General features: G+C 41.0%; 1 protein-coding gene across 2 annotated transcripts in view; it reads left to right on the forward strand.

The window, feature by feature from the left end:
- IL20RA (interleukin 20 receptor subunit alpha) overlaps positions 1 to 6,702 on the forward strand; it is a 36,317-nt gene extending 29,615 nt beyond the window's left edge. For both annotated transcript variants that reach the window (XM_057528147.1, XM_057528148.1), the window contains exons 6-7: positions 2,751 to 2,890; positions 5,785 to 6,702. In XM_057528147.1, the coding sequence (XP_057384130.1) occupies positions 2,751 to 2,890; positions 5,785 to 6,576 (932 nt within the window). In that variant the 3' untranslated portion in view covers positions 6,577 to 6,702. The remainder of the gene's footprint in view (positions 1 to 2,750; positions 2,891 to 5,784) is intronic.
- The last annotated feature ends 14,611 nt before the right edge of the window (positions 6,703 to 21,313 follow it).

The following is a 21,313-nucleotide window of genomic DNA, read 5'->3' on the forward strand; positions in this document are numbered from 1 at the left end:
CATCATTATCATGCCTTTCCCTTTAAAACGAAGGGTTCTCTACCATATGTCAAATATCAATAAAATTAAAATGCAAAGCAAGCAAAAGGCAAAGCAAAGCAGATTGAGGAAATCATTTTTGTATTTGGAAAAGTGCTCTGTTTACTAACAGCTTGATCAGTGGGCAAATGGTAGGAATGAATTCCCAGTGGAAATCATTTAAGCCATCGGCAGAGCTAAAGCAACTAAAGTACAGATTAAATGAAATACTTCCCAGTAAGCAGATGGAGCCGACTTTCTCACTAGTCTTGGAAAAGTAATAACAAGGTACCATTTCATGTTCTGACCTTTCTTGATATCCCAGCTGTTAGAGCACCCCAGATACCTTTCCAAGACACCATTATGAGGGTCTACTTTTTCAAAAACTCACTATTAGCTCTTTTGGGACTCTTCTTTGAAATATTTCTGCCCTCCACAATCCCCCAATTCCTAAAATACAGATACAGTTTATTAGTTGATTGTTGCAAACATGTGCTGGTGTATACTAAGTGCCTTCAGTCACTGTTGTCACGGCTCTGTTTACCAGGGTGAGTTTGGTCCAGAGGCCAGGGATTGTATTAAGAGGACTGGATTGATTGGGGTTGACATATACACACTACTATATGTAAAAGAGATAACTAATAAGGACCTACTGTATAGCACAGGGAACTCTACTCAATAATCTATAATGACCTATATGTGAAAAGAATCTAAAAAAGAGTGGATATATGTATAACTGATCACTTTGGAGTACACCTGAAACTAACGCAACATTGTAAATCAACTATACTCCAATAAAAATTTTTTTTTAAAAAAAAGGACTGGACTGAGTTGTAGCCTGAAGTAGGGGCAGGTGATGCTCAGCCATCTGCAACATCTGCATTATTGGCATCTTTCTATGTGGAACCTGTTGACAGATGTGCTTTTCGGGATGGAAGTGCCTGCAGTTGGACCCCCATACCTGGGCTTTTCCCACTGGCTATTGTTGACCAGAAGTCCATGATGCTTCTGTTTCCACTCTTTAACTAGACAGTTAACTGGACAGCAACTTAGCTGCTCTCTCCCAGGACTAGGCATCAAGAGTATCCAACGTCTGCAAGGATTAGAATACTCCCACGACACTCTTGCTGATTGTATTAGTATGTAAGGAATGCCCTAGAACTTTTGTCATTTGTGCTAAAGCTGCTCCTTTTTCCACTGCTGTAGTAGTCAGGGTTCTCCATAGAACACAATATACATAATCTGTATATATAAATATATACATACACACACACACACACACACACACACACACATCAAGACGGAGATAGAGACTTATTTTAAGGACCTGGCTCACATGATTTTGGAGGTTGGTAAGTTCAAACTCTGCAAGGCTGGAGACCTAAGGAAGAATTTATGTTGCAGTTCTTATCTGAAGGTGATCAGCTGGCAGAATTCGCTCTTCTGGGATGTGATCAGTCTTTTTTCTATCAAAGCCTTCAACTGATTGGATGAGGCTCACCCTCATTATAGAGGGTAATCTGCTTTGCTCATGTCTACTAATATAAATGCTAATCTCATCTAAAAAATGCTTTCACAGAAACATCTAGAATAACGTTGGACCCAATAACTGGGTACTGTGGCCTAGCCAGATTGACACATAAATTTAACCTTCACAAATTACAAGTACTCCACAGGAGCTTAACAAATATAAATTAGTCACAGTGAGTCCTATCTATCAACCATATAGTCTGATCCATGGTGATCCAGGGCTACTTTTCTTAAAACTACTCACCAGATCTTTTCATTCCTCTATGGACTTTTTTTTTTTTTTTTTTTAATTTATTTTTGGCTGTGTCGGGTCTTCATTTCTGTGCGAGGGCTTTTTCCAGTTGCCGCAAGCAGGGGCCACTCTTCATCGCAGTGCGCGGGCCTCTCACTATCGCAGCCTCTCTTGTTGCGGAGCACAGGTTCCAGACGCGCAGGCTCAGTAATTGTGGCTCATGGGCCTAGTTGCTCCGTGGCATGTGGGATCTTCCCGGACCAGGGCTCGAACCCGTGTCCCCCGCGTTGGCAGGCAGACTCTCAACCACTGCGCCACCAGAGAAGCCCCTGGACTTTTAAACTCATTATGACCCTACGGCACAGCAGGACCACGGAGGGAGTTACTGCCATTCTCAGCACACACCAGTTCAGCCGCCTCTCCACACATCCCCAAGCTCCAGACCTACCAGAAAGCCTGGCCAACTGTGTAAGGATGGTTCTGTTTGTCACACAGAAGATGACGCCATACATTCGTGGCAAGGTCCTGAATATATGGAAAAGGTTGAGTCGAATGAGGGGCATGGAAACGTGGGGCAGCTTAATGGGATCTTCACAAGAAGGTTTTGTTGTTTGGTTTGAAGTGCTGTGAGTTGCTTGAGTATCAGGCACACTTTCCTGCAAATAGAAGAACCAGCATGAATCTCATAGCCAGATATAAAATGTTGGAATATCTTCTGACTTGGGTTGTTAAGGCATCCTTGCTGTAAAGGTTGGAGACAAGTCCAGATGGTTCCTTAAGACCACCTATTGTCAGAGAGAGTAAGAATTCTGAGATCCCTTCTAACATTTAGCTCAAGCTTCTCAATTTATAAATGAGAAAACTGAATTCCTAAAAGTAACTGATCTCTCCAAAGCCTCTTGATGTTACCAGTGTTTTCCCACCACACCAAATCACAACTGTCTACCCCACCCCACTTTTCTTTTTACAGATCAAACATCAACACTGAAGGTTAAAATCATCCTCTGCTATGTTTTGCCCATATCTGTTACTGTGTTTATTTTTTCTGTGATGTGCTACTCCATGTACAGATATACCCATGTCAGCAAAGAGAAACACCCAGCAAATCTGGTGAGTGCCTAGAGTGGTAGGAGGCTTTATAACACCCCCAGGAAGATAGAAAAGGAGGTTCTAGAACAGATACCGTTCCTTTTATGGGCAGAGTGAGTTTCAAGTTAAAGAGTTGATGAATTAAAAACACTTTATGTACTAGACTAACTCATTAACGTAACCAAAGAGAAAGATTCCTTAACTTTGACAAAGATTTTATATTTATGAAACAGATCAGACTAGGTCTTGAGGTACACAGATAAATTGTCACGATCCCTGCCCCTCCAGAGGCTTAAGTCTAGTTGGGGACTAGACGTTTTAAAGGATATGTGAAGACTAAGATGAAAGTGGGTTCTAGGGACTCTTGCGGGTACAGGAAGGGCGCTGGCACCCTACGTGGAGGAGGAGGAGTTTCATGCCTGGGTTTGGTCATGAAAGTTCAGTAAGAGTTAGGGCACCTACCTCAAGTGGGAGAAACCGCAGGGGCAAAGGTAGGAGGATGTTTGGGAAACCATATAATTTTGCAAAACCATAAGGTTCCTGATGAGAAGCTATGAAAGAAGAGACTGGAGGGTGGGGGGTAAGGCCAGGTAATGGGAGAAGTGGGGAGTTATTCGAAGGACCTTGGGCTTCATTGTGTTTGCAAAACTCTGTAGGGTTTTGAGTTGGGATCGTTATGATCAATATTGAGTTTTAGATACAACTGGATAGTGTTAAAGACAACTTTAGGGGGAGGAAGACTAGAAACAAACAAACAAACAAACCCAGCTAGGAGACTGTGGGAGTTGTCCAGGAGAGAGAAGATGAGAGTCTAAAAGAGGAGAGGGGGATGTAGGGCTGGAGACAGACACGGAATGGAAACACGTTTAGGGGGAAAGCGGCCAGGACTTAATCATTCACAGCAAGGAGAAGCAAGAAAGTAAAAGAAGGAACAAACCTTATGCTTCTGGACCATGTACTGGAGGTTTCCCAAGGCTGAGCATATTTTAACAATTAAAAATTATTTCTTTGGAAATTATCAAAATACGTGTTCACATGTACACGATACATACATGCATTCCTGTTCTGTTTTTAAATGTTTCTATTATTCTGCCTTCATTTAGGTTTCAGAGTTAGCTTTTTAATGATGTAGGGAGACCTTTCCTAGGAGGAAAAAGCACAGGAGAACTGACAGCCTGTGACTTTTTGAAACCCAAATTTTTGTAAAAGAAAGATGCTGAAGTTCCCATTTTGTAGTTAAATGAAATCGCATCATTGGGTGGACAATGGGAATTGTAACATAACTCATCATTGACAATCTAAACAGGCACCTTCCCTGTGTTGCCAGCAAAACTTTAATCTTAAACAAGTTTTCCCGACGTGATTTAGAGTTTCTCTATCTGCTATAAATTGGCAGATGAATTTCCATTTTGGGCCCTATTATAGCATGATTAGTTTGGTGTATGGGGGAAGTAAGTAAAACCATCTCTATTCATGTGCTTATTTCTCTTTTTACACCTAGTTTTCATGCCCTTCCACATTTCCTGTCCAGAGTATATGCAAAAAAGAGCTGGTAGCCCAGAGGATGGCTTATTGATAAACACATAGTAAACTATAATTAATAAAGCAATTTCAAAAACTCTCAGTCTTCACCACTCCTGACACAGCAGAAATTCTGATTTTACAGAATTAAAAAAAGGAGGCTCAAGAAATTAAATAAGCCCCTGAATTCCCTCAGCCAGTTAGAGGAAGAGGCAGTCACACCCCGATCCTTGGACTGGATCAGGACCACCCAGGGAACCACTTTTCACTGCCATATGCATTTCGTGCATCTTGGGTCCCTTGCCTCCAGGTGAGGGAGTTTTCCCTCATATTCCAAACATAACTTTCACTTCCATGAGTTGGTAAGAATAGGCCTTTACAACTATCTGGGGACAGTATAAATTCTAAGAGCTGTTTTTTTTGTTTGTTTGTTTTTTAAACAGCTTTACTGGAGCACAATTGCCCTACAGTGGTGTGTCTGTGCTTTATAACAAAGTGAATCAGCTATACATATACATATACATATATCCCCATATCCCCTCCCTCTTGCATCTCCCTCCCACCCTCCCTATCCCACCCCTCTAGGTTGTCACAAAGCACTGAGCTGATCTCCCTGTGCTATGCAGCTGCTTCCCACTAGCTAGCTATTTTGCATTTGGTAGTGTATATATGTCCATGTCACTCTCTCACTTCGTCCCAGTTTACCCTTTCCCCTCCCCGTGTTCCCAAGTCCATTCTCTACGTCTGCGTCTTTATTCCTGTCCTGCCCCTAGGTTCTTCAGAACCTTTTTTTTTTTTTAGATTCCATACATATGTGTTAACATACGGTATTTGTTTTTCTCTTTCTGACTTACTTCACTCTGTATGACAGACTCTAGGTCCATCCACCTCACTACAAATAACTCAATTTCGTTTCTTTTTATGGCTGAGTGATATTCCATTGTATATATGTACCACATCTTCTTTATCCATTCATCTGTCGATGGACACTTAGGTTGCTTCCATGTCCTGGCTATTGTAAATAGAGCTGCAATGAACATTGTGGTACATGACTCTTTTTGAATTATGGTTTTCTCAGGGTATATGCCCAGCAGTGGGATTGCTGGGTCGTATGGTAGTTCTATTTTTAGTTTTTAAGGAACCTCCATACTGTTCTCCATAGTGGCTGTTTCAATTTACATTCCCACCAACAGTGCAAGAGGGTTCCCTTTTCTCCACACCCTCTCCAGCATTTATTGTTTGTAGATTTTTTGGTGATGGCCATTCTGACTGGTGTGAGGTGATACCTCATTGTAGTTTTGATTTGCATTTCTCTAATGATTAGTGATCTAACAGCTGTTTTTAATGTCTCTCTAAAGCGAAAAGGTGAAAACCATTCTCTTCTCTCTTTATAGGTTTTGATTTATGGAAATGAATTTGACAAAAGAGTCTTTGTACCTGCTGAAAAAATTGTGATTAACTTTATCACCCTCAGTATTTTGGAGGATTCTAAAACTTCTCATAAGGATATAAGTGTAATGGAAAAAAGCAACGATGCATCAGACCTGAATGAGCCCAGTGAGGACCGGGAGCCCCCTCAGGAGGAAGTGGAGGTGAAACACCTGGGGTATGCTTCACATGTGGTGGACATTGTGTATGACTCTGAGAAAAGCACCAGAGGGACTTCCTTAACCCAGCAAGAGCCACCCAGCAGAACAATGGCCACAGATAAAGCAGTCATCGAATATGAATGTGACATAAGAACTAGCGACATTTCTGTGGGGCCTGGAGCTCAGGAGTTCAATTTGCAGGAGGAAGTGTCCCTACAAGGAAGGTTATCTGAGCAACAGGCAACTTTAGCAGACTTGGGTCCACAAACACTACCATATTCATATACCCCTCAGCTCAGAGACTTGGACCACCCGCTGCAGGGGCATGTGGACACAGAGGAGGGGCCAGAGGCAGAACCATCGACCACACTGGTCGATTGGGACCCTCAGACTGGCAGGCTGTGTATACCTTCATTATCCAGCTTTGAACATGACTCAGAGAGATGTAAGCATCCTGAGTCTGAGGGACTCAAGGAGGAAGGCCTCTTATCTAGACTCTACCAGGATCAGGCTCCAGACAAGACACTGGAGGAACATGAAGCCTATCTCATGCAATTTATGGAGGAATGGGGATTATATGTACAGATGGGAGACTAACACTCAAACTTCCCTTCGCCAGACCACTACTGTTACAAAACACGTGAGTGCAAACAGATAAGTGACCGAACAATAAAGTACCAGAGACAGAAGTTTACTCAGATTTCTGTCAGTGAGAATTACTTATTTCTTCTATTTTCATAGCACTTGTTTCATTCCGCCTCCTGTGGGTGGTTGGGTTGTGCGTGTGGGTCTCCCGCACTGATGGTGGGCACCCAGAGTGCAGTGGCTGACCCTCTTTGTACCCAGTAAGTATTCAAAAATGTTGGCCAACTTGGATGCAGAATTTATTCCGGTGGGTGTACTGTGGCCTCTTTATTTATGATTTTCTAACAAGCACTTGTACAATTATTTTCTGGGCCCTTACCAAGTGTGTAGCACTGTAAAAAAAAATACTTCATGGAGACCATTCATTGTATAAGTGCTACTTTTTTAGAATTTGGTGTATTGCCAGAATGATGAGATACTTAAAACATGCAAATACCACTAAGTGGGTGGGAAGTGGTCACATTTAAAGACCTAACCCACTGTTCAATCATAATAATCCATGTTCAGAGTGAATAAATCAGGCACAGAGCTTGATGTCATATGCTTTGGGCTTCTTTAAGTGGCCATATTAATACTTTAGGAGAAGTTCTGGAGTGTAAACATAAATTATTGTTATTAGTTTATAGTCAGAAAATGTCCTCTTGCCTTCCCTGGTGGCACAGTGGTTGGGAATCCGCCTGCCAATGCAGGGGACACAGGTTCGAGCCCTGGTCCGGGAAGATCCCACATGCCGCGGAGCAACTGGGCCCGTGAGCCACAACTACTGAGCCTGCGCTCTAGAGCCCGCAAGCCACATCTACTGAGCCCACGTGCCACAACTACTGAAGCCCGCGTGCCTAGAGCCCGTGCTCCACAGCAAGAGAAGCCACCGCAATGAGAGACCTGCGCACCACAACCAAGAGTAGCGCCCGCTCGCTGCAGCTAGAGAAAGCCCAAGCGCTGCAACAAAGACCCGAGGCAGCCAAAAATAAATAAATAAAATAAATTTATTTAAAAATATCCTCTCAATAACTAGTAGAGGCTTTTTAGTAGGGAATTAACCTGAAAAAAAAATGCCACATTTTATAATAGAACAGTACATTTATTTCTGGAAATGTGTTTTTCAAAAGATATTTAGTCTATAAACTAGAACATGTTTAGTAGCTGAATCACTGTTACTATTATAATATTAAATATTCTATTTGAATGAGCAGTGCCTTAGAGATTCCTTGGAATATGTGTGAATGAATATCCCATATCTACATAATCTTAAAATCAATAAAGACATACAAAAGAAATAAGTTGAGTTTATATGTAAGGGAGAGTGTATTTGACATAATTTACTGTGGGAATGAAAGTATATCATAAAACAATACCACCCTAGTTAAATTCCAGTAACCATTCCCATCTCCTTCATCATTTGCTTAGAAAATTAAATTTGATAGTCACCTTGTATTAAAATATGACAGGATCTGTTAAGTTGAACCATATAAAATTGTTGATATTTGACTGTTTTTGACCTGCAGAGACAGCAATTTCATATGATTTACCTTAGCATATGTTTGCTTTAATCATGAGCTCATGATCCATTGATGCTCTTTCAGGAAAACAGATATCATATTTTCTTATTTATATTCTTGGCACAGACAGATAACCCTGGTAGGAGAGATGGATTCTGAAGTCATGGTCTTTTGAGATTGTCCACAAATCCAAACAGCTTCTGATCTAGTGATTTAATTTAGAGCATAATTCTATTAACCAGAGTGTTCTGTTCTTCTAAATCTTTGTAAAAATGATTCTGCTAATTTTGAAGAATAAATTTATTATTAAATAAATATGTAAGAAAGAGTGTATTAAAATTTTGAAATAATTTACTGTGGGAACGAACGTATATCATAAAACAATACTACCCTAGCTAATTTCCACTAACTATTCCCATCTCCTTCACCATTTGCTTCAAAACAGCCAGTTTTGAAGAACAAATTTATTATTACTATAAAGGAAATTCAGGAGTGGGAAAGAATGAGTTGCTATTAAGAGCAAAAAGAAAATAAAATGATTGATGATTGTTTGGCTTATTCATTTCATTCACAAAATACTTCCTGAGCATCTACTATGTCCTACAATGTCCTCATTGTAGGGAGAATAACAACAACCTTAGGGTTACTTTGAGGATGAAAAAGCGTTAGAACATAGAAGGCATTTAGAACGGTGCCTGGCACATAGCAAGTGCTATGTGTTTGTTATCATTATTAACTGCCAGAGTATGTGCTTAGCACCAGGAAAAGAAGCCATTTAGACATATGACTATTTTGATTCGAAGGCAGAGTTTGTCTCTCTTTGTTTCCCTTACCTAAAAGTACAAGAGTAATTTGCTTCCTACTTTATGCCTTCAGATTGAAATCCATCTGTGGTTTTGTAAAAGGGAATCTAATTCTGAGTTGCTTTCACATCTCTTATCATTCTAAGCATATCAGAAGTATTGAGCCTTTGTAAAATTTTGGTTCTTTAGTACTTTGCAACATACATAATGCACGCAGATATATATATAAATTCAAATGTGAGTGTACAGTAGGTCTGTCTTGTGGGGGGAAGGTGGCACATTCTTCGATGCAGTCTACCTTCGTGAGCAACAGCCGTCATGCTTCCTGTCGCCTCTGTGGCCAGAGCCTCAGCAGCTCCGAGAAGTCATCCTCTGGGGCCTCATCAGATTCCATCCCTAGGCCTGAGGTCCCAGTGGAGCTGCGAAGTTGAGGTTTCAGAATCTTTGACCGGCACCTTCATCCTTTCACTAGCTGTTCATCAGTTTTAGGATTTTACATACCTCTTCCAAATTAGGTGATTTTTCCACATGAAAATGTCTGCTAGCGGCTCTATGTCCATAACCCATAAATTCTAAACAACTGGGTGAATAAAAATACCCGCTACGACAAAGTGAGTGAAACCTAGTGCCACATCTTGCACATGGGAAGGAAGTAGGAGAAGAGGGACATTTGTCCCCTCAGCCTACAACATGGGGAAGATCAGGTGCCCCCAGGCTGAGCTCAACTCAAAGGAAATCAGTGCAGGGAAAGACTATTTGTACAGCCCAGGGTGCAAGTCTGTGCAGCATGTAAGTCTAATGAGAACATCAAATAGAGGGCTCCATCAGTATGCATCAGTGCACCTGGGTCATAAATCAAATTCTTTCTGGCCCACACACTGCCATCCCACATCTTGAGATGAATTTTTGCTAAATTACCTTGGAAAGAACTTTTTCTATTTCCTTTGTGGTTCCCCACATTATATCTTCCATAAATCTTCTATCCACGGTTTTTCAAAGACTTTGCTCAAGAACATGTGCCTATGATTTTTTAATAAATAATACAATAAATTAGAAGTTTGGGATTAACAGATAACGCACTACTGTATATAAAATAGGTAATCAACAAGGACCTACTATATAGCACAGGGAACTGTACTCAATATTCTACAATAGCCTATATGGGGTAAGAATCTGAAAAAGAAATCATATGTATATGTATAACTGAATTACTTTGCTGTACACCTGAAGCTAGCACAACATTCTAAATCAACTATACCCCAATATGAAATAAAAATTAAATTAAAAAATAAATAAATAAAAAAATTTTTAATTTAAAAAAGAAGAGTGTGACTACACACAAATTACCAGCAAGATATATTACTGCTTAGTTTCAAGCAGCCTATTGGCTAGCTGCAGTTCAGCCAATAAACTTAGAATATTTTAAAATCTAAATAAATAAATAGTGCAATGGTTGTGGGTATTTTAAGACTAGATTTTATTTTTTTCTGTAGAAAATAAATGTACACATATTCATTACAAACTAACTAGAGATAAAGGGGGGAAATTAAAATTACCTGTAATACTCCCACCCAGATTTAACCACTGTACACATCTTAGGGTAGAGAAATGATTCTCAGCTGGGGGTGATTTTGTCCCCGATGGGACACCTGGCGATATCTGGAGACATTTTTGGTTGTCACAACTCTAGAGAGAGGGTGCTGCTGGCATCTAGTGGGGAGAGGCCAAGAATACTCTTCCATATCCTACGATGCCCGGGGTAGTCCCCCACAGCAAAGAGTTATCTGGCCAAAAATGTCAATAGTGCCCACATTGATAAACCCTGGTGTAGAATTTTCCAGACACTTTCAATACATTTAGGTATCTATTTTTCCTCAAAAGAGGGATCCTACTGAACTTTTATAACTCGCTCTTTCCATTCACTCGAAAATATATAACTGTCTTAACTATACTTAGATTAACTTTATGAAGCACCAATCTTATTCAAACTAGAACTACTGAAATGACAGGTGATGAATTATTTTTTCTAAACTTAATGCTTTAAAACTTTTTTAGTCAAACAGCAACCAAAAGTTGGCATTATTAAGAGCAAAGTGATATGAATCCTTTAAAGAAAACTGAACCTCTCCAAAATGTTGTTTCCTGGAAACCACTGCCTCTGCAGAGTGGCTGGATGACTATTAGATGGTCGTTTATCTTCCCTTTGAGGGTGTTGGACTCCCCTGTGCTTAGTTTTGACCACCTTCCATCTCTCCTCTAAAGGTCTTCAGGATCTTCAATGACAGATCCTTGAAGGCAATGTTGGCTTTCACTGTAAATCCTGGATAAACATTCATGTTTATCACTGATTTTCCTCCAGATTCCTTTGCCTATGGCAGCCACAAGATTTCTTTTGTACTTTACTAGTTTTGGACTGTAACAAATCTTCCGGGTGGTTTTCGTTTCTGAATGCCAGTCAAGATGGCAGGTTAAGGCTCTGAAAGCATTGCTTCATCCAAGGCTCCCTTCCGGGAGGGGTAACGTTGTATTGGTGCCGGTTGAAGGAGTCTCCTTCTGTCCTCAGGCAAGGCTGCCGCTTCATGGGTTTCCCTAAAACCCTGTCTCTGGCACTTTGCTAAATTTGGAAACAGACGAGGTATTTTCTCCCTTACTTCCTCAACAGATTTCTTTTTGACATCTCAATCTGTCGTTCTCTAGATTAAGTGGTATTTGGAGGCTTCCCACCAATTCAGACGATGGACATATGGCTCGTGTTTGTGTTTTCACGCCCCGGCCACTGAGACAATGAACACTGCTGGGGATAACTACCATCTGCCATTTGCCTGTCCCTGGAACTGACTTTTGTGGGACGTATGAATTAGCCACTGCTTTTAGAGGTCTCATAGAGTTAAGATAGTTTACATATTATTCTTCCTTCTCCTCAAGTGCATTCTTCCCCAACCTGAAATTGATCTGAAATGCAGACGCTTCAGAACATTTGATGTGAGGGGAAAAAAATCAGTGGGAATTTTAATCCCAACCCCCCCCCCAAAAGGAGGCATGGGATATTGGATCTTCATTAAGTTTGTCAACTTTGTGCTTTTAAAAGAATTTGGCAGCATTTGACTAACAAAGGGATATATGGACTGTCTACTGAAAAAAATTGCACAACCTAAAAGGTGAGAATTATATTTTATTCGGCAGACCTTCTGAGGACTGAAGCCCAGGAGGCAGTCTCTTACATAACTCTGATAGACTGTTCCGAAGAGGTAAGAGAAGAGCCAGGCTATATAAGAGTTTTTGCAAAAAAACATCAGTCATAGACTATTGAGCAGTTCCCTGGGCTATACAGTAATTCTTTATTGGTTATCTAGTTTAAATATAGCAATGTGTACATGTCAATCCCAAACTCCCAATCTATCCCAATCTATTGAACACTGCTCAATGTTCTGTAATAACCTAAATGGGAAAAGAATTTGAAACAGAATAGATACATGTATATGTGTAACTGAATCACTGTTGTACACCTGACACTAACACAACATTATTAATCAACTATGCTCCGATATAAAATAAAAATTAAAAAAAACCCAAAACACCATCAATCAGAACATCAAAAGACTACTGCTAATTCAAGAAAACCAGACATATCAAGTTAATGAATTTAGTGCTTTTCCATGTCTGGGAAGATGCAAGAGTCTGGGCTCATAGAAATCATTCCTTTGATATGCACCTTAACTATCTATGGCCAATGTCCTGCTTTTCTCCATCCTGAACCACCTCAGCGTGCATCGTCAGGATATGGCAGGCGACATTTTTCATCCACATTACCTTAGGCAATTTATTTAACCTTTTGGGACCAACTTCCCTCATCTATGAAATAAGGATAATAATTATCCCTATCTCCTAGGGTTGTGGGAGGTTTAAAGGAGTCAATATATTGAAAGTTCTTAGAAGAGTGCCTGACACAAAATGAGTGTGTTTATCTATCTATCAGCGGAAGAAAACTCAACACGTCCACATGGCAACCTGAGTGGATCTCACAGGCGTGTTGAGCAAAAAGAGTGATTTCTAGAGAATATACAGAGGATAAATCCATTTACATAACATCTCAAGAAATACAAAATTAAACACTAGTCATATATACATGGTAAAACTATAAAGAAAGGCAAGGAAATGATTAACACAAAGTTTAGGATCAGGGATTCCCCCCGTGGACTGAAGGGGATGGGAGTGCACGGAGCTCAGGGGAACTTCAGTGGAATTAGTAACAGGCGCCTTAAACATGGTAGAAACAGTGTATTCCTTTGATTATTCTTCTTTAAACTGCACATATGTATTATATATCCTCCAATGTGTGTATATTTAATTAAGAAAAACAATAATGGTACCCCAAAGCCCCTGAATTTTGTGTCATTCTCGTAGGTTCCGTAAACAGTGTCAGCTTTGTACCATTGGTAAAGCTATTTGGAATGATGATCGCTCTTAGACATTTTCCCTTGCAAGTCGGAAACAAGTATTTTATGATGATATTCTGTTTACCGATCTTCTTAGTTTCCCAATATTTGATTATGCCCAAAATTCTGAACAGAAAAGAACTATTGACCAATTGATTCATTGGGTTTCCGTGGTGAAGGGCGTGCCTTGGCTCGGCTGAGAACTGCCATTATTCAAAGAGTGAATACCTGAGCCCTGGCAGGAAGTGAGGAGGACACGTGATTCACACAAACTTCTGAAATGCAAGCACCTTCTCCTACTCACAGGTAATAATGAGTTAAAAAGATCTCAGGCAGTCAGTCCCACTGACAAAAATTACATAGAGTAAATAAATCCCTTCCTTATGAAGCAGCTAACAGTTGATCTCTGCTGATTTTAGTATGCAGAGAAGAAGGATTAGGACTTTCAAATGCTCTGCCTTGACACTGCAGCTAACTGTTCCTTTCTGTAATAAGCTTGCCTTGGTTACACATGCTTAGTGGCCATTGGCAAATAGAATGTGTTTGCTTTTCCTAAGTCCCATATTTCCAGCCAGCTTGTTGCCAGCAGCTTCCAAAATGAAAAATTTGCAAAATTACAAATTTAAACAACACTTTCAAGTGGAAACGCCTTTAATCCAGGCATAATGATGAACTTTAAACATTTAACTTTCCCCCAAATGAAGTATAAACAGAAGTATAATTAAGATGTGCTAATATTTCTTTTTAGCCACCCACATCACCCACCCCAGTCTCAAAAATCTAGAGCGTATGTTCATTCTGAGCATCACATTTTAACAAAGGCTTGAACAACCAGAAAGCATCTCAAAGAGAGTCCAGGAGCCAGGACATAAGGGGAAGTGTGGAGGGAATCCAGGGTTTAGTGAAGTCCTAAGAGCTGCCACATGCAAAGGACTTTTCTATGAGTGAGGACATTGGCCACGTGTTTATTGCTCCAGAGAATGAAATTAGGACACATATTTGGGAGTTGCTAGAAGGCAGAGTTCAGTTCCAAGGAAGGAAGGGTTTTCTATAATTAAGTGGCAGCTCTTAATTCGTAACCATATGAGGGACTGAGTTCCCTGTCACGGAAAGGGTTCAAGCATGGGCTGGTTTCTGCTGATGCTTTTGCAGAGAGAATTCCTCCATGGGGCTGGGGGTTGACATAGGTGGTCTTTAAGTTCTCTTCTGCCTCTAAATGTCTACTATGAAAAAAACAATATTTGGAATCTTCTTTATTTCCCCCTTTTTTCTCCTTTTTCTTCCAGGCAGTTCACTAGCTAGTCACTCATCCTGTTTTTCATAAATTGCCATAGATCTGCCCTTTGTGGATAGCTAAGGCGAGCCAAGCGGTGCCTTTCCCTGAATGTGATGTACAAGGGCTGAGAAGTTCTTACCTGGGGGACTTCCCTGTCAGTCCAGTGATTAGGACTCGGCACTTTCACTGCCGCGGGGCCGGGTTTGATCCTTGGTTGGGGAACTAAGATACCGCAGGCCTCACTGTGCGGCCAAAAAAAATTTTTTTTAATAAAAATAAAAAAATAAGGAGTGAAGCGTTATATTTTTAAAAAAAGAAAAAGAAAAATTCCCACCTGAAGCATTCAGCACTGGACAGACTCTTCTGAGCTCTCTCCCTTACAAAAAACCAGTGCGAGTCTAAAAACCAGTGTCTTTTTTTTATTATTTCCCCTTGTCATTGCTATCCTGCCTAAGCAAGTCTCTTTTATCATTTTTTTTTCCTTAATGAAGGTTTTGGGTTGTCAGAAAAGGGAACACTTCACACAAATAAGGCTCAGAACCCATCTTGTTTCCATAAATCTCTTTCTGACTCTGAGACCAGGACCAGACAACTATGTATCAAAGAAGTACAAATAAATGACAGGTTAAGAGTGGTTTACATTTTGAAAACATTGCCTATATCACCCTTCAACCTGAATAAATATTATCTGTTCTCCTTCCAATTATACAGAAAACCCCAAGGTAGTTAGCATTGAAGTAGAGGTTTCTTTGCTGGAAGCATCAGACTAAGCTGGTAAATACAACTTAGCCAGTATCTCATTTCTTAGTGTACTCAAGGTCTCAGGTATGCCTAGGTCTAAATATCATATTATCGTTCTTTTCCAACAGCTGGAGAAAGGGAGAATAGAATGAACAGAGATGGGAGGGAAGGGGGTACCTTCATAGCCCAGCACCTCGAACAGTGCTCAGCATTGAGCTCTAACTTATGATGAACAAGCAAGTGCATGGGAAAGTGTGAGCAAAGACACGGGCATCTAAGGGCACACTGAACTTAGTTGGGAAAGGAATGTGAATAACTCTTAAAAATATTCTTACATGTAATATATTACTTAACTTCTAGAATGTAAACTCCATGAAGGCAGGGATTTTTTTTAAGGTCTCAAATTATATTTATCTGACTTGATCAATTTGGGTCAAGTCAATGAGAATACTGGAATATATCAACATGAACTCTTTTCAAGTACGGTGAGTTGTATTCAGTGAGGCTACATCTCAGTTTAGATCCAAAGTTAAGATCTCTGATAGTGGATTGATCAAAGCTTTGATTTTAGCAGTTTCATGAGGAAAGATGTTTCATAGGGCCAAGTGGACCAAAATATTGAAGGCAGGGATTTTGACCTTTTTTTTCACTCTCTGTTCCCAGCACCTAAATAAGTGTCTATTATATAGTAGTTGCTCAGTAAATATTTGCTGTTGGAAAATATGAATAAATGAATCTTGAAAATTATGTGAATTAGTGCCCAGAAATATACCCACACAAATGTAGTTTACTGATCTTTGATCCAGCCACAAAGGCAATTCAATAATTGAATTGAGAAAGGATAATGTATTCAATAAATGGTGTTGGAACAATTAGACATCCACAGGCAAAAAAATATCCTAGATAAAGACTTTGCACCTCTCACAAAAGTTAACTCAAAATGGAGCGCAGACCTAAATTTAAAATGCAAAACTATGAAACTTTCAGAAGAAAACATAGTAGAATAGGTGACCTTGGGTTTAACAATGAGCTTTTAATTACCAAACCAAAAATACAATCCAGAAAGGGGTTCTTGGCTGAGGGAAGGGCAAGTGCTAAGTCTCTGGGATGTACATGTACTTGCAGTTTGAAGGGAAGGTCAGAAAGAAGGCAGGTAGTACATAGTGAACCAGGAGGAACCTGGAAGAAGACGAGGGCAGGGGGCAGGTAAAAACCAGGAGCCTTTTTTTTTTTTAAGTGTAGTTGATTTACAATGCTGTGTTAATTTCTGCTGACAGCAAAGTGATTCAGTAATACGTACATATATATAGACTTTTTCATATTTTCTCCATTATAGTTTATTATGGGATATTGAATACAGTTCCCTGTACTACACAATAGGACCTTGTTGTTTATCCATCCTGTATATGAGTTTGCACCTGCTAATCCCAGACTCCCAGTCCACCACTCCCCTACACCCCGTGCCCCTTGGCAGCTACAGGTCTGTTCTCTACGTCTGTGAGTCTGTTTTTGTTTTGCAGACAAGTTCATTTGTGCCATATTTTAGATTCCACATGTAAGTGATATCATATGAAGACCGTATGTGGCAGCTGTAAGACATTTGGGTTACACTTTAATGACAATGAGAAGCCACCAGAAAGTTTTATGCAGGAGACTGATATGATGCGATGCAGTCGACAAACATCAGTTGACTGAATCTGGACGACTGTGTGCCGGTAGATAGTGGTCACCTTCACTTTAAAAAAAGAGAGTACGGGGGGCTTCCCTGGTGGCGCAGTGGTTGAGAGTCTGCCTGCTAATGCAGGGGACGCGGGTTCGAGCCCTGGTCTGGGAAGATTCCACATGCCGCGGAGCAACTAAGCCCGTGAGCCACAACTACTGAGCCTGCGCGTCTGGAGCCTGTGCTCCGCAACAAGAGAGGCCGCGACGGTGAGAGGCCCGCGCACCGCGATGAAGAGTGGCCCCCGCTTGCCACAACTAGAGAAAGCCCTCGCACAGAAACGAAGACCCAACACAGCCAAAAGTAAAAATAAAATTAATTAATTAAAAAAAAAAAAAAAGCATCAGCCTCAAATCCAACACATTCCTTTAAAAAAAAAAAAAAAAAAGTACGGAAGGAGAAAATGAGTTGTTTGGGGTTTGTTTTGGCTTTTTGGTGGGAGACGGGTTGGGTTGCTTTTGTTTTTTATTTTTGTGTTTGTTTTGCTTTGCTGGGAGTTTGTAGTAAAACATGAGTTTAATTTGGGGAATACTAAGTTTGAGGTAGCTACACATGTGGACATGCCAAGGTGCTAGTTGAGAATATATGTGGAAGGCTTGGGGGAAAGGATAGAACTCAAGCATTAATCATTCTCATAAATTAGAATCGGGGGAGAATTAGCTGTATGAGATTATAGACGACAAAGAAGAGAAACCAAGGACAGAAATGTGGGAAATGCAGGCATTTAAAGAGAGAGCAAAGGAACACGTTGAGAGGTAGAAGGGAACCGGATATTGTAAATATAACTTTGGCCAAGCCCCATGTAAACTCTAGCAAAGGAATAAAAAACCCAAAGTGAGATACAGCAACTAAACTGAAGACTCGAGATCAGAAAAACTAATATGAAGAATCCAGTAGAGGCAAAAGCTTCTGTATTGGCAAAATCAAGTCCCATTGAAGGGGGAGGCCACTTGAGGCCATGAGCAGAGCTACCATCAAAAAGAAACTGGGTTCAGGAAATTCATCTTGCAAAAATACTTGAGCAAATGCACAAGAATATAACTGTGTTCATCACTGCATTGACCATAGCAAAGATTTTTAAATAATTTGAATCTCCAGCAACAAAAGATTAATTTTGTTACATCCATACAAGGCAAAATTAGGCAACCATTAGAATCAAGGAACATGTTCATATTATATTAAGCAGGAAAATATTAAAAAGTGATGAAATGTATCCCATTTTTACAAATATACACGTACATTTTTATAAATACTTTTTATAAATATGCATATAAGAATGCATTGTTTTCCTTTCTGCTTACATGTTTTCTCATTTTCATCATGGTCATGTATCACTTGTGACATTTTAAAAAGTGTGGAAATTCTATTATGAGCACATTCATGCTATTACCAGCACCACCCTCAAGAACAGAGAGGCCTCTAGCTATCGCATTTTTAAAGACCAAAGACTCACAGAGAAAGTAATTAGGATGGAACGGTGAGAATTAAATGAACTACATCTTTCCAACAATGTTATAAGGACAGGCACAGTGTATAAACTCAGACAGGAACATTCAAAAATGTATTTGAAATTAGGAAGTAAAACCGGATGAGCACGCAGAAGGTGAATCGTCCCCTGAGACGTCTATCAGGCTGAAAATTAGCAAACAGCGCAGTCTACCACCCGAAGAATAATGATAGCTCTTCAGCTCAGTCCCAGAAAAAGGAGCTCATACAACCTTGGGAACCTTTCATTTTAACTATTTAAAAGAACCAAAGTAAACTTTGTAGTTGTAAGTGGGATGAATTAGCTGAATATTTCAATACTGCTAGATATAAACAGATGCTCTCTTAGGAAGCCATGTTTGGTTTGCTTAGCATCTGAAATGCAAATATATTTGTAAGAGCAAGGGCCCTAACCCTCAATAAGTCTGCCTTTTAAACAGCATTCAAGGCTAGGTGGTAGGTATGATAGAAAAGAATTATTAAAGACCCTACGTATCTGATAAGGCAGTTAGTAAACATAAATATCTCTAAGTCATATCTGTATTTCCAGGGAAAGTATAGAAATCAGTGCCTAAGGATTAAATCTGGAGACCCCCAGCAAAATTTCAGACAAGCCCAGAATTTATCTCCGAATGCATCAACTCGGCATGTCTCTGACAGAGAAGGTTCCCGCCTCTGGTTCCTACATATGCCCTCAACTGCGGAACCGCCCAGGCCGTCTTCACATCCCTGAGCATCTGCCGACTTGAGATCCACGCCGCTGCCGGGGTCAGGCTTCTGAGAAAGCGGGAGCGGGAAGCAGTCGCGAGCAGGTGCAACCCCTGCCGCCTTCCCCTCCGCGGAGCGGCTCAGCTTCCAGGGAGGTGGCTGGCTCAGCGCGGGAAGGCAGCGCGCACCGACCGTCTCCCGGGAAGTGCAGCAGGCAAAGCCGCTGACATATTTACATCCCAAACTGGCTCCTTCGGGTCCCACGGCCGTTCCAGAGGAGAGTCGGCTTCATCACCCTCCCCTAAGGACGAGGAGCCGTTCTCAGCGCGCCCCCTCCACTTGCGTTCAGAAACGGCACAGGGTTAGTCCCTGCGCCCCGCGCTGCCCGCCCGTACGTACCCTGCCGCCCCCAGGCCCCTCCTTTGCCTGCCTGTCTTCAGGCCCCACCTGCTCCCAGGTGAGCGTTGAGCTGACCAAGCCCTCCCACAGTGCCACGGCCCCTGGTCGGGGACAGCAAGTCCAGGGAGAGGTGATGAGTCCCCCGTCCCTCCACAGCCTCTCTCTGCCCCCAGGAGCTAGGCTGTGCGCCCTTTCCTTGGCGGCCCCCTTCCCAGCTAAATGCTTCCAGAATGACTTCCCCACCCAGAGGTGGCTGAAGCGGGAACGGCTCACCTCTACCTGGCAACTAGCCAGCCACACTTACTGAACAACTTTCGGGTTTACAGAAAATCCCAGCTGCTTGCGGGGGGCGGGGAGGGAGGGTTTCAAAAGAAATAAAAGCATGGCTCCTCCAACCGAGAGCCATGAAGAATAAGACATAAAGACCAAGAAGGCCCACTGCCCGGTGTCGTTTGAATTCACACACCCATATCCTTGCAATATAGTGTTTATCCAACTAGAGATTTTGTAGTGACAAAATCTGCTATTTGATCTCACAGATTTAGCAATCTGATAGAGTAAGCTATATTTCATGTGCGAGGATGAACATTCTCGGGAGTGTTTTTGGAAGCTGGTTTTCCTTGCGCGATGTGATTCTTATTTTCTCTTGTTTCTGTTCCTGCTTCAAAGCCAACTGAGATTTTATAACTCATTTTTTCATACGTATCAATCATGACTCATAGCTATCTGATAAAGGATAAAATGCTTCTGTTTCTCAGGCTTAACTTCCAAAATTAAACATTCAAATAAAAGAAAAATTACATGGCTCCAGTAGATGTCAGTGATTAAAATCACGAAAACAGTTCTTTTCAGGGAAGCTCCATAATGCATCTAGACTGTGTTTTCCCTTCATCCAATGCTGACCTAATTCTGAGCTTTTCTTTTAAGTGCATCTTGACTTAATTAATTGTTTACAAGTTGCCACTCGGAGATAAGCTTCTTTTCTGAATAGATACCCATGAGGAACCTTCTTGGTCAGGAAGGCTGAATGAGGCCTCCTTGCATTTAGGGAATGACAGGCTCCTACTGCACACCTATCCCTGGACCTGTGAGCACGCAGAGTGCCTATGAGTACACAGGGCCACTCCCGCTGCCCTGAGGTGGCACTGCCTGCGTCCCTCCAGATCCTACAGCATCAGAGAGCAAATTGGTGTCTGCTACTTTTGTAAAAGCCACTGGAAATCTAAGGAGATGGAAAGGCTACTTGCCAGGGTCTTCAGAAGATCTGATCCAATATGACAACGCAGACTTTTCAGTTGCCTTAAGAAAAATTCTGTTTGAAAGAAGACTATGTCTGGAGCCAATAGCTATCTGCTCAAGCACGAAAGACATTTACAAATTTCCTCCATTTTATCTTACTCCCTAAAGGGAGATGACTAGAAAAGGTCAAAGTGATTCTAATTGGTTTCTATAAGTCAAATAAATAAATTATTATTAAGCATCCACCAGATTTGGACACTGGGGACACCAGGATAAATCATGTATGTCCTGCCCTCAAGGAACTTACAAGGACTTCTCTGTATACCGTTCATTTACAATGAGGTGTTTTTTTTTTTTTTTTTTTTTTTTTTTTTTTGAGAAAA

Source organism: Balaenoptera acutorostrata, chromosome 14 (assembly GCF_949987535.1).
Source record: "Balaenoptera acutorostrata chromosome 14, mBalAcu1.1, whole genome shotgun sequence".
NCBI classification, from domain to species: domain Eukaryota; kingdom Metazoa; phylum Chordata; class Mammalia; order Artiodactyla; family Balaenopteridae; genus Balaenoptera; species Balaenoptera acutorostrata.